Source organism: Manis javanica, chromosome 3 (genome assembly GCF_040802235.1).
Source record: "Manis javanica isolate MJ-LG chromosome 3, MJ_LKY, whole genome shotgun sequence".
NCBI lineage: Eukaryota > Metazoa > Chordata > Mammalia > Pholidota > Manidae > Manis > Manis javanica.
This window is the reverse complement of record NC_133158.1, coordinates 53,821,297-53,833,607: the sequence shown is the minus strand read 5'-3', so window position 1 is coordinate 53,833,607 and position 12,311 is coordinate 53,821,297. Positions and strand designations below refer to the sequence as shown.

General features: G+C 35.5%; 2 protein-coding genes across 2 annotated transcripts; both read right to left on the bottom strand.

Annotated features, from left to right (window-relative positions):
* Window positions 1-2,584: 2,584 nt before the first annotated feature.
* On the bottom strand, window positions 2,585-4,178 carry KRTAP24-1 (keratin associated protein 24-1). The gene has a single exon (XM_017651461.3). It carries the CDS (start codon window positions 4,171-4,173, stop codon window positions 3,415-3,417), a length of 759 nt encoding a protein of 252 aa, XP_017506950.3. The 5' UTR covers window positions 4,174-4,178; the 3' UTR covers window positions 2,585-3,414.
* Window positions 4,179-10,115: 5,937 nt separating this feature from the next.
* KRTAP25-1 (keratin associated protein 25-1) lies at window positions 10,116-10,424 on the bottom strand. The gene is given in 1 exon segment (XM_017651465.3): window positions 10,116-10,424. A coding segment is annotated over 1 exon segment (309 nt).
* Window positions 10,425-12,311: the final 1,887 nt, after the last annotated feature.

Below are 12,311 nucleotides of genomic sequence, written 5' to 3'. Positions count from 1 at the left end.
GCCAAAGAAGCCCTAAGCATATTTCTTTGAGTTGTCAGCCAAAAAATATTCCTCAAAATTACACAAGATTCACATGGCACCCAGTTACTGTACTATTACAAAGTAGAATCTAATGTGTTCTCCCAATCCGAGAGATAAGAGTTCACAAAGCCAATCACTTTTTAGAGATAACTCAGAAAAGATGCAAGTTGATAAGAAAGAGCAGATTCCTGGGTAGTATAATTTTTAATCCACCATTCTCAGTGTCCACACTCCAGATAAGAAATGGTTCACATGAAAAGTAATGTAATGGCAATAATAGCTATCTTTGTTGTAATTGTTTCTTGAAAGAGAAAATTCTGGACTTAAAAATCTTTATTCATTCTTGAAAGAAATAATTCTGGAATTAAAATTCTTATTCTTTAGATAAACTTTCAACATCATTCTTTTGATAATAAAAATCTAAATGTAAATTTGGGGTTTACATGTATATTTTTTAATTGAGAGAATTACTTTATATTTACGAATAATTTTCCTTCAGATATGTGAGACTGGAATGAGAACTGTCAACAAGTATCTGGAATTTTCAGGATTCCAGATGGTAAAGTACAGAAATCAATGGCAAGATCTGAGCTTCCATTCGCTTCTGATCTACCAGTGACCTGACAATAGATATACAGCTCAAAGGATTTACTGGGTCCTAACTACCAATCACATTAAAATAACAGACAAAAAGAACAAGTACAGTGAACATAGTGACTAGTTGAAGAAATCATCTTATGAGCTCTGAGATAACATCTACACACATGTAATCAAGGATTTACTCACTTATGATTCACTTTAGAAGTGAATCCAAGAACTATGATTTCATCAGGCACTGGTGTAGGTGGAAATTTTTGCATGGACAGTACAGTGTTGGTGGTTATGAATAAATATAGAGTTACATGGTTTTGAAATATTCTCTGTGATATTGGGAGTGACAGTATGGTTAATTGAACTGTCAGGTAAGAATGCTATTCATCAAGGGCCTCCTGGCGGATGAGTTACTTTTTTCTTAAGCAAATCGTGTGTAGTACACTAACTATATATTGAGTACTTTGATAGGCATTTCATGCAGAACTCCAGAAAAAGACATAATTAAGAAACTCAGTGGAACAAAAATTTAAAAATCTATTAATGTGTACATGAGCCTTAAAAATTATACAGATTTATTTCTTGTCCATCAGAAAATATAGTACATGAAAGCAGCATTCAAAAAGATACTGTCTAATAATACTCTTTGAAGATAGCAGAAACAAACATGAAAATTATGCAGTTACATTCAGGTCTTTGATAGCATTTCAATTGTAGTGGCTTTATCAACTCTTTAAAACTTATTACAAAGTATATTGTTAGTCACCTAAGCATAAACTTTTAAGAATATGAATTAAAAGAGAGACTTTAATGCTCCATTAAGTAGAATGTGCATTAAATAAATTCTAGTCTAAAATTAAGTCTAAAAATCCCTTTGAGAATTACCAGCTACCATTCCTAAAGCTCTTCTAATTCTAATGCAATTTAGGTTGTGTTTTCCTACAGTTTCTTTATTCTATTCATACACAGATAGATAGATAACATAGAGGAATGTTTGCAGATATTTGTGTGGTTATGCATAAAATGTCACACTTTATGTATAATATTTTATAATGTTTATGCATAACATGTCACACCATGTATATTTTTATAGTCTCATCTTTTTAGTTTGTAGTATGTCTTTTATTATACAACTCATATGACTCTATGCCATTCTTTTTAATTCTTTTAAGTATTTATTAGTATGGCTTCATAACATTTTATTTCATAGTCTCCCATTTATAGATTTTTCCATTGTTTCCAATTTTTCACTAACCAGGCAGTGCTGAAATGAATACTGTAAAACTTGAAAGAATGTTTCTACAGGAGAACATTAAGACATTATTACCTGGTCATAAAGTGTTGGCAATTTAAATATTCACATCTACAATAGCTCTGTATTAGTCATTAGCTATTGATATTGATGATCTTTCCCCATCCCTCCAAACTCCATTTATACCCATCACCAGGGGCCCTTTTATTTGTCTTGAAACATGATTTGCTTTTTATTTACAAAAATTCTTAGTATAAATTTCATTTTTTATCAATTTCATTTTTTGGAGAACTTTTTAAGGTTAAGTCACTTCTCACTGGGTTCAATATTAAATCTATTCCAAATCCCAAACTTTATATGCAAAACCAATAAATACACCTATTATACAGGAAAATATATGTACATTTGATACTTTATATAGGTTTTATTCAATTGATTTTTTTTATAAATATTTCCCCAGATTTCCTTATCTAAATATCAACAACAGACAGAATAATAAAATTCTTAGAATAAGTCTTAGAATTAATATCACTTAATGTGTTAAAAGTAGAATAAAACAAATAATTCCTAGGAATTCATATTCTATATTCATTATATTTTTAATTGAGCTATAAACTAAATGGTGGGAAACGAATGCTTGATAATTCTATGTATATTGCCCAGAATACTGATAAAACTTTAGTGATATGAAATAAAGAGCAATGAAAATCATTATTTCCCAATAGAAACTCGTTTATTAACAATGAGCCAGGATCTGTCCTAGAATCAGAAAGAAATAATTCAACAGGAGAGAATTATAGCAGAATCACGAACATGGATTATCAGTAATAATGAAGAGTCTAGAAGAGTATTTTGTCATTCTTTCAACAAACAATTTTTTGTTCTGCTGCTTCTATAGGTAAATCCTAGACATTTAGAACAAAATCCAAGTGCCAGCCAGTCTTGTTTTATGATCTTTGGAAGAGAAGATTTGCTGAAGTTCTTCTGAAATTGAACTCTAGTTGGACCTTGCTGCTTGTGTATACTTCTAATCAGTCAGTAGACGAAGGATGAAATTGCTCCTATTTAAGATAATATCGTCTCTTAGCTTGTTAGCAAGATGCTAATTAAGCAGTCAACAAAATTTTGATAGAAAGCAAATGATGTGGAAGAATCATCATCTTAAGTCATCAGTCAAACCAAGGAGACTCTACTTCATCAAGAAAGGTAGGGGATATTCACACTGGCAGACAAGTTACAGTGACAGCCAAAATAAATCTGGCAATGGTTGTATTTCATATGGAATCTCTTCAATGTGTCCGTCATAGTCGATCTCAGAAACAGTAAGACTACCTTCAAGATCAGCCTTCAACACAAAGGGCATTAACAGAGCAACAGAAAAAAAAGCTAGCAGGTAATACGGTGGTAGTAAATAAGTCTTGGAGTTATATTTGAGGTCAATGTAACAAGATTCTTAAGAATATTCAGCAGAATATTAGAGAAAGTGATTACTTGGTAGAATCTTCCCCATTGGAAAATTTCCAGCAGCAACAAATACAGTAAGTTCATCACTAGCAATTCAGAGTTCTGCATCCACTGCATAAATACCTCAAAGGAGGGAAGGTACTTGGAATACAGCTCAGAGACCGGAAGTTTCCAGAAAAATAGCTCAGTGGTTGGCAGCCCATGGACCCATAGCTTGGATATTGGCAATTTCTCATTGAATAGTTTTGGGATTGGCAGCTTCTGGTCATATAACATGATGGTGAGAAGCTACTGGGTATGAAGCCAAGATTTTGGTTGCTTCTGTACCCCTGCCTACCCAGTCTGCAGTGGTTTAGGGGTTGGAAATTCTTGGATAAGCAGTTGAGTTGCCGAAAGCCTTTGAAACCATTGCTGAGAGTCTGGCAGGCTTTAGATGTACACCGGCTGTGGGTGTAGCAGTTGCATACATACCCCTTGGTCTGGTTGTAAGGGCTGCAGCGGGCGCTGGGTCCAACGTTGGTAGATGCACAAGTACTGCATACTTTGCCTACTGTTGGACTGCTGCAGGGCACACAGGAGTTTGATGGGTCATAACTTGTGCAGCTGGTCTTGAGCTCAGAGCTGGAAGATTCACAGCTTGGTGCTTCACCATAGATTTCTTGGCAATTATCCAGGAGCCAGAGGTTTCCTTGGTAGCTACTGGGTAAACAGAGATCAAAGTTTGGGCTTATACCACTAGAGCAAAGAGCAACAGAAGGACTCACTGGGATGTAACAATGAGTTCTGTAGCATGTACCACCGCAATCCCCAAGGTAGCCCAGGAGAGACATGGAGCCTGAGTACATGCTTGCTGCTTTCTCTGAAGGAATGGAGGCTGTGGCCCAAGGACCTTATATCTTCCCCAGTGAGCGTCTGCAGCCTCTCCAGACTCTCTTTCTTCTTGCTACCTGGGCCATTAACACAGCATCATCTTATTAGTGTGTTGTTCAGCTACAGCTGCTGACATTTTCACACTCGTATACAAATACGTTTATTTTGATTCTTCAAAGTATCTATAATAGCCACTATGACCATCACCCATCACTCTTCAGCTGCTGACCACAGATCGGGTGAATAGTGATTTTAGTGTTAATAGGCAAACTCTCAGCTGTCAATCAGTGGTTACCAGCAGTTCAAATGTCCATGGGCTTCTGCAGCACGGTTATTAAAAGGTTAATGAGAATTCAAGTAAAAAAAGGAACCTGTACTTTTCCACTCTTTGACTGCAAAATACGGCAGAACTTGATCCTGTAGTTTGAAATAAACTGAATATTTTGAACTACTAAGAGAAAAAATGGTTTTCTCAGAAGATTTGTGCTATACTCTTAACCATGCCAGGCAATGTGCTGGCAACAACTTCTCATCTCGACTTCTCATGTGTTTGGAAAATTCCATCTGTAATACCCACAACAATCCCAGGGAGACTTGGTGACCTACACAAGGCCAAAAATGAACTCATCCCTGGGAATCAGTGGTTGCTAAGAAACCAAGACTTCTATGAGACCCGTTTCTTAAAGAGTTTCTGTAATATATAATATCAGAGAAGGCTAGTTTCTCAAGTTTATACCTTCCTAATTAACCAAGATTATGCATTACATATTCAGTTGTCCATGCCACAAAACCCAGTTGCTGTCAGATGTATAACATTCTTTTTACATTTATCCCAAAATATGTTTTACTTATTCCTGATTCGCTTTTATTTGCACATGGACATTATTTCATTCTTATATTGCATAACACTGAAGGAAATATTTTTAAAGATTTTAATTTAAACTAAAGGATTGATGCTTTGTTCTTGAAAATGTAAACTATGATTCCCACTTACAGTCTCCATTGAATTGAAAACAGCAATGCATTTGTTAACAGCCATGAGTTCAGGCAGAGGACAGTACCAAGTTCTTCAGGTAGGACAAGCTGTAAGGATAGTTTTTAAAAGATACTGTCTTCACAGAAAACAATTAGATTTCCATCCCTGTTCCTTACTTCTCAGGTAGGTATTTTAAATGCACACCAATTTAAACCTACACATATTCTCCAAACATTTTTTAAAACCGGAGTTTTCTCAGTGCTGCTGTCAGTATTTATACTGTAAGGTGATGAATTTATTCTGTAAGCAACTCCGTATTAAACTTTTTGCTGTTTTGTGAAGTGTCTCTCAGGTGAAAAAGGTCAGGATCAGTAAACAGTATTTTCAGCAAATTGTTTGACTATAGAGTGTCCTGGGATTTTTGTGCAGAAATTTTCAGTCCTGAGGCAGGCCAAATAGGAAATAAAATTCATGAAGTGGTTGTTGGCCAACTTTCCACTAAGTGACTGAATCATAGTGATATATGGACAAATTCAGAGGTTGATGGAGCTTTATTTCTACATCTCTCTATCATACCATGGTTATTTATTTTATTTTGAAATCCTTGTAGCAGATTTGAGGGAAAAAATTAAACAGAAATAATAAATCGGTCAGCTGTAAAGCTCACATACTCCTCTTCCAACTTAGCATAAATGGCAGAGTATTTTAAACTAATGTCATTCACCCTGGTCTACATCCAACAACATAAATGATGTAAGCTATCATATAGTATAACCAATATTTGTAGCACAAAACTTTACAACATATTTCAATTTATTGGAACAATAATATTCTAAACAATCAGACACTGAGATTTGCAAAGATGGAATTTGGTTTAATTCCTCTTACTTGCTTTTATATTTCCTTCTTATCTACACATCACACCCACAGGCAGCCAACCATCACCCACTGTTTTCTGTAAACCCACCATTTTCTGTAAACGACACCTCTACAGAATTGTCTTCTACTTTAGTCTCCCTGTAGGTAAGAGAGGCAGCAAACAATATCAGTATCAGAGCAAATATCAAATTCACAACAACAGTAGGTTTTAGCAGAAAGTAAGGACCACTGCCGTCTGGCTGGCAGGGTCCTCTGAAGGCTTTGGAAAAGCATATGCATTACTCTGTTTTCACTTAATTACTAAAATAATCTTTCCTTCCATTAATTTTTTAAATAATATTTCCTATGTATGAAAAGCTGAATAGAATCCCCCATACCTTCCCGAGATACCCACTTCCGAATCCCCAGAACCCGTGAATGTTTCCTTACATGGCCAAAGGGACTTTGCAGGTATGATTCACTTAAGGATCATGAGGCAGATTTCTGGGTAAGCCTGAGGAACTCATAGGAATCCTTATAAGAAGGAGGCAGTAGATGAGGGAGAGAGAAGGCAGCATGACAATAGAAGCAGATTGAAGTGGCGCTACCATACGTGAAGGAATGTGAGCAACCTCTGAAGCCTGGAAGCAAACAGATTATCCTCTAGAGACTCCAGCAGGATTCAGCACTATGGACACCTTGAGTTTAGTTCAGCGAAACCGACTTTGCCCTTCTAGTCTCCAGAATTGAAAGAGAATAGTTGTGGCAATTTGTGCAACAGCCACATTACATCTCACTAACACATTTAATCAGAAAAATATAGGTAACTGTAATACATAGTTGTTAGTAGTTTGGGGAGCTTGCACTCTGTATACAGGGCAATTTGAGATGCAAGAAACAGCTTTCTAGCCATCAGATAATTTAGAGAAATTCCCATGCCTTCTGAAGAATATGAACCAAAATTCCTTTATCTAATGAGACAGCAGATTGCTTGCGACTCATTAAAAAAGAGTTATAGAACTGCTTCCCAACTTTTCCCAAAGGTTAAAAATCCTTTAGGGTAAACAGACACGATCAAAGAAGGCTAAATTTTCCAGTAAATGGCCCTTAAACAAAATAATGGAATTTTCCTTTTAGCCTTTTAGGTCATGATGAAATTTTTATCTTCCTTTTTTGCCACCATATATATAATTGTGTTCTAATTCCACTTGCCAGAGTGCAGTTAAATGATGCAACAATGATATCATGATTTAAAAATGCAAAATGCATTCAATCCATATTTGAATAGCAATTAAATTATCAGTACTGAGTCAAAATGATTCTTAAATTTAGCACTGGTAACCTAAAATGAAGGACCCCTTAGCTACATTTATGTTGTTGACTTCATGGATCATCAGAAGCTTGTTTTGAAGGCTGAAGGGCAGATGAGCAAAATAAGAAACTTAGGAAACAGGAGTAAATGAAGATAAAGCATTTTAAAAATGAGAACACAAGCAGGGGTGGAAAGATAGGAATGCGATTTTGGTTAGTGCTTACCTTTTCAGGAAAATGTGGTATAAATGAAATGAGATACAGGTGTGGTTAAGTTAAACATTTTGAGATGGAGCTGTCACGACTGCACCTTATGTATTATGAGTTAGCCTCTCACCGAGTACTATTGGAACATGGTTACTAGTATATAATCTCAGAAAACTGTTCTTTCTTAGTACCTCAGTACCTTCTTACTTAAAACCAGAGTTAAACAGCAACTACTTTGCAGAATTGTTGTGAGGATGGAATGAGTTTTTTTTTAATAAAAATGTGAAGAATATCTAAGAAAGTTCATGGCACAAAGTAGATGCAAATGAAAGGTTACTTTTCTCTTTAATTTTCTAGAGCTCTGATACAGGAAATTCCAGTCACCTATTAGACTAAAGAAAAGTGTTATAATTTTAATTTACTTTGATGTTACAAATATATAGTCTGCAATAATCTTTGTGTCCTCTAAAAACTAATGCCCAAAAGGAACTGTTCCACCCCAACTACTTAAGAAAAATGCCTTACTTGACAACAAATCACTAATGACTATTATTTAACCCATATGCTTTTGTGCCATGTGTCATTAGCTAGTTTCTGGAAGGTTGCACATGAAATTTGTAAGAATAGGCACTCAATACTCCATTTTCCTCGGAAATAGGATTAGAACACCCTATCTTTGATGAGCAATTAACTATCAAATGTTTCTGTAACTCAATTTCCACATCCTCAAAATAGAGTTAATAGAAGTATTTTTCCATAATGGCTGTAAGGATTAAATGAGTTAGGCTGGCAAAAGTTATGAAATAGAGTTAGTATGTAGTTGATGTTAACTTCTATCACTATTATCAGCCTATGATCTTTGTTTATGTTATTAGTAATAAATATTATTACTTTAATTATTTGGTCTCATCTAAAGCCTATTGTATGAGAGTGCATCAGAAAAAAAAAAGGAAAAAAGAAAGAAAATAAATGCACCAGAGGATGCCAGGTTTTAGGCTAAACAACTTGTTATGATCTATATAAACAGATAGATAGATAGATAGATAGATAGATAGATAGATAGATAGATAGAGATATTCATAGACTTATACATTTATGTAAATATACGGATATAGATATAAGTCAATTTGGAGGAACTGAATAAGTTGAAGGCATTTCCTACCATCTTCATGGGAAGACAGACTTCTAGAAAGGACTTAAGTGTATACCATTAAAATTAGACCAGAGAGAAGGGCAGGCTATTGCTGAAGTAGGAAAAAAAAAGTTATTTGCAGTTCAGATTGGCAGCTTTGGAGATGAAGGTCATGGGCCACAAGTTACTGAGACAACATCCGAGAGACCCTCAGATTAGTCATCACCTAAATGATGAAGACTGTAGATAATATGGAGGATAAAGGAACATGTTTGGAATTCAGCTTAAGTAGGTCTTTGGACAAATGCTTCCCCTATTTGAGTTTTCTTAGCTGTAGAACTGGAAGAATGGTATTCTTTCCATAGATTATTTATTATCCAGTGGTATGTTGGCACATTGAAAGTGATCAATATGGTAACTATGAGAAGTTGCTTGTAGGAAGAACTAGTTCCCACCTAGTACATGGATAAACTTAATTAGTTACATGTATACATAAAAGATATAAATAAGTTCTAAGTAATAGTGATGTGCTCTATGCAAGGATCCATGAAGAGGCTTGGGGTAAGGGCTTCTTAAATTTAATTTAGGAGGAAGAGATAATATCTTTTCCATTGTTCAAAAATAAAATTGATATAACCCCTCTGTGGTTAATCCCATAAGGTAGGGTGGATATTGTGACTTGCTTTGTTCACTTATATTAGAAGACATATAGAGTTGGTAAGGGACTATCTTTTGATCTTTCCCCTGCCTCTACTGGCAATATTCCAGATAGTGAAGACTATCTATTCCTGGATCCCAGAAAGAGAATGATTTTGAAGCTGGGACAGTGAATGTATAGTATGAGTGATAAATAAATCCCTGCAATTTTAAACTCCTGGAATTTAGGAGTTATTAGTTACTGTGATAAAATGTAGTTTGTTCTGACTAATAAACCTTCATAATTCCCTTCTTAAATGTTAGAGAATACCAGTGCACATTTAATGCTCAGGTAGTATGACATTCAATCAGGACCTTGAAAATGTCTATCTTGCTTGCTTTTTTCAGACATGTTTTTTTATTTAAATATATTTGGGTAGTAAAGTTCAAAGGCTTAAACTTCAAGGGAGGAGGTAATCAAGAATAATAAAGGTAGTAAAGAATAAAAAGATACTGCCTTCTAAATCATTTGAATTAATTATATAGGGATAACCATGAAAGCTTTTTTCCTACTTAAGAACATGTTAATGGCATGGAAATCAAGAAGCCTAATAGTAAGAATATTCTAGTGAATAAACCAACAATTAAAACCACTTAGAATTTGAACAAGTAGAAGACCACCAATTAAAACAGTAACTGAACTAAAAACACAATGGCCCATAATCCTAAGAACAATTTATCAATGTAAAGATGACATTTCTATACAAAGTTATCTGGCAAGATACTAGGATGATGATTCAGCATGAACTTCTAATAAATGGAGATTGCCAAGTCCCAAAAGGAGAACAGGCTGGTTGGAAATTGCTATATAGGCTGCAAATAGGTTGAAAACTCTTAGACACATAGCCCTGGGGGCTGAAGCTGTAGGCCACATCACCTAGAGATTGACAGCCATTGGACAGATGTCTCAAAGGATGGCTGGTCCTGGACACAAAATTCAGTGCTCAATATGCACAGGAGATAAAGTTCTGCAGCTGACAGCCATAAGAAAAGTGGTTTTGGGGACAGCAACTCTTGGACAAATAGTTTTGTAGTCTATTATACATTGATGGTTTACAGAAACTGAAGAGATAGGACCTGATGGGAAAAAACTGATAGCTCTGCAATAAATAGTAGAAGGGTAGCAAAAAATTTCATAGGTTGTAAACATACAGCTGGATGGTTGGTAGCTGAAAGGTTTACCACATGGCTCTGGGAAGTTGTCCAGAAGCCACATTGCTTTGGCAGGGCAAGCAGAGAGCATCAGCACAGTTCACACCAGTAGAGTAATGGATGAGATAAAAGGAACATGGAAGCAGCTTCCAATAGGAGGGAAGCTGTAGTTTCCAGAATAGCAGATATTGGATGACATGGTCAAATCTGAAGGATTTCAGATAAGCAGCAAAGAGCAGCGTGTCTAAATCCACATGAAACTAGACCAGATTGCTTACATACCTTGGTGGATATATACCCAGATTCTTCCCGTCCCTATATTTCAGATGAGTTTTCATTATAACATCTTATTAGTTCATTGTTGTGCTGCCTTTGAAGATGACTTCCCACCCATCCATAAAATCAGTCCAGTTTGCATCTTCTGTATATCTGCTATCCTAAACTTTCCCTTTCCTCAGTCTTGGAATGTATTATATAATCCTCTGTGTATTTTATCTGCTTTACTTTTGTTCCCACCTCTCAATAATGCTTGATTAAAAGGAGTCCATGTGAATGGATGTTTATCCTAGTCATTATCCACAAGGAACAACATAGTTAGGAAGGCATAGTCTTCATCTTTGAAGAAGAGGCTTAATGTTGCAATACTTGGAGGAAGTGTTGATGTACAAAAATAATTGCTATATATGAAAACTTATTGGATTTTCCAGATGGGAAATATACTATTTCCTATTTTTAATACTCAGCTGAGAATCTAATTGTGTGATGTTCTTCTTTATACATTTGTCCTGATAGTCAATTTTATGCAAACATCTTAGAGTACATTTTAAAGATCTCTACCTGACACCTTTATGGTTTTCATATTTAAAAGTTGAATTTGATTTCCAAAGATTTGAGGAAATGTATGTGTAGTTCTACATGGTGACATTGATGGCATACTTGGTTTTACTAGTAAAAATGTCATACACTTCTGTTGGTGGCATTCAACTAAGAGAGTAAACATGATATCAAAAGTCATTAATTTATGCACTAACATTCCATAATTAATAGATATCTTCACTTGAGATAATTTACTGAGACACTGCAGTCTTCATGCAATCAAAGTCAACAAGGACTGAAAAGAATCTTAGGATCAGATGAAGAAAGATGTCTGAAAAGTTCTTGCTTGCACATCATAGAAGAAACAATCTCTGGGTCTGGGTCTTATTTCAGATTTTCCCAAAGATGTGAGTTAGTCTTTATGGACATCGAATTCCTAGAGTCAGTAGTCTTCCAGAACTGGAAATACCTCTTTCTAAGCTGCTTCCAAGTGATCAAAGATGATGTAGTTGGGAATGAGTGGAGACTAAAGATTCTAAGCAACCACTTGGCATCTGAGAGCATCACTGATGGTGCTTTTGGTGAATGTCTTCCTTTGGCAGAATACTTCCAACTCCTTTGGAGGGTCATAGCCTTAGAGAGGCATGGTGGTATCAATAGCCTTGAAGTCACTATCCCTCTGAAGAAGCCTCTTTTCTCACCCATGCTCATTGTATCTGTATAGTCCATTGAAGAGTCTAGAAGACTGATACATATTTTTCCTGAGGAAAGATTGAAAAATGCTTATAGAAATTTTCAGGTAAACCTGAGGAGATCTCATACAACCACGCAAGCATGCACAGAGAGAGAGAGAGGGAAAGAGTGGAGGAGGGATGGTTGTAAGCATACTTACGAGGTTTTTTTGGATATTATTTGTTATTTTTTCAAACATTACTAAAAGCATGGCATTTGGTGAAGATGAACTA

Excerpts from the sequence above, each read along its gene's own strand:
- KRTAP24-1 (XM_017651461.3), bottom strand. The coding sequence starts at position 4,173 with ATGTACTCAGGCTCCATGTCTCTCCTGGGCTACCTTGGGGATTGCGGT.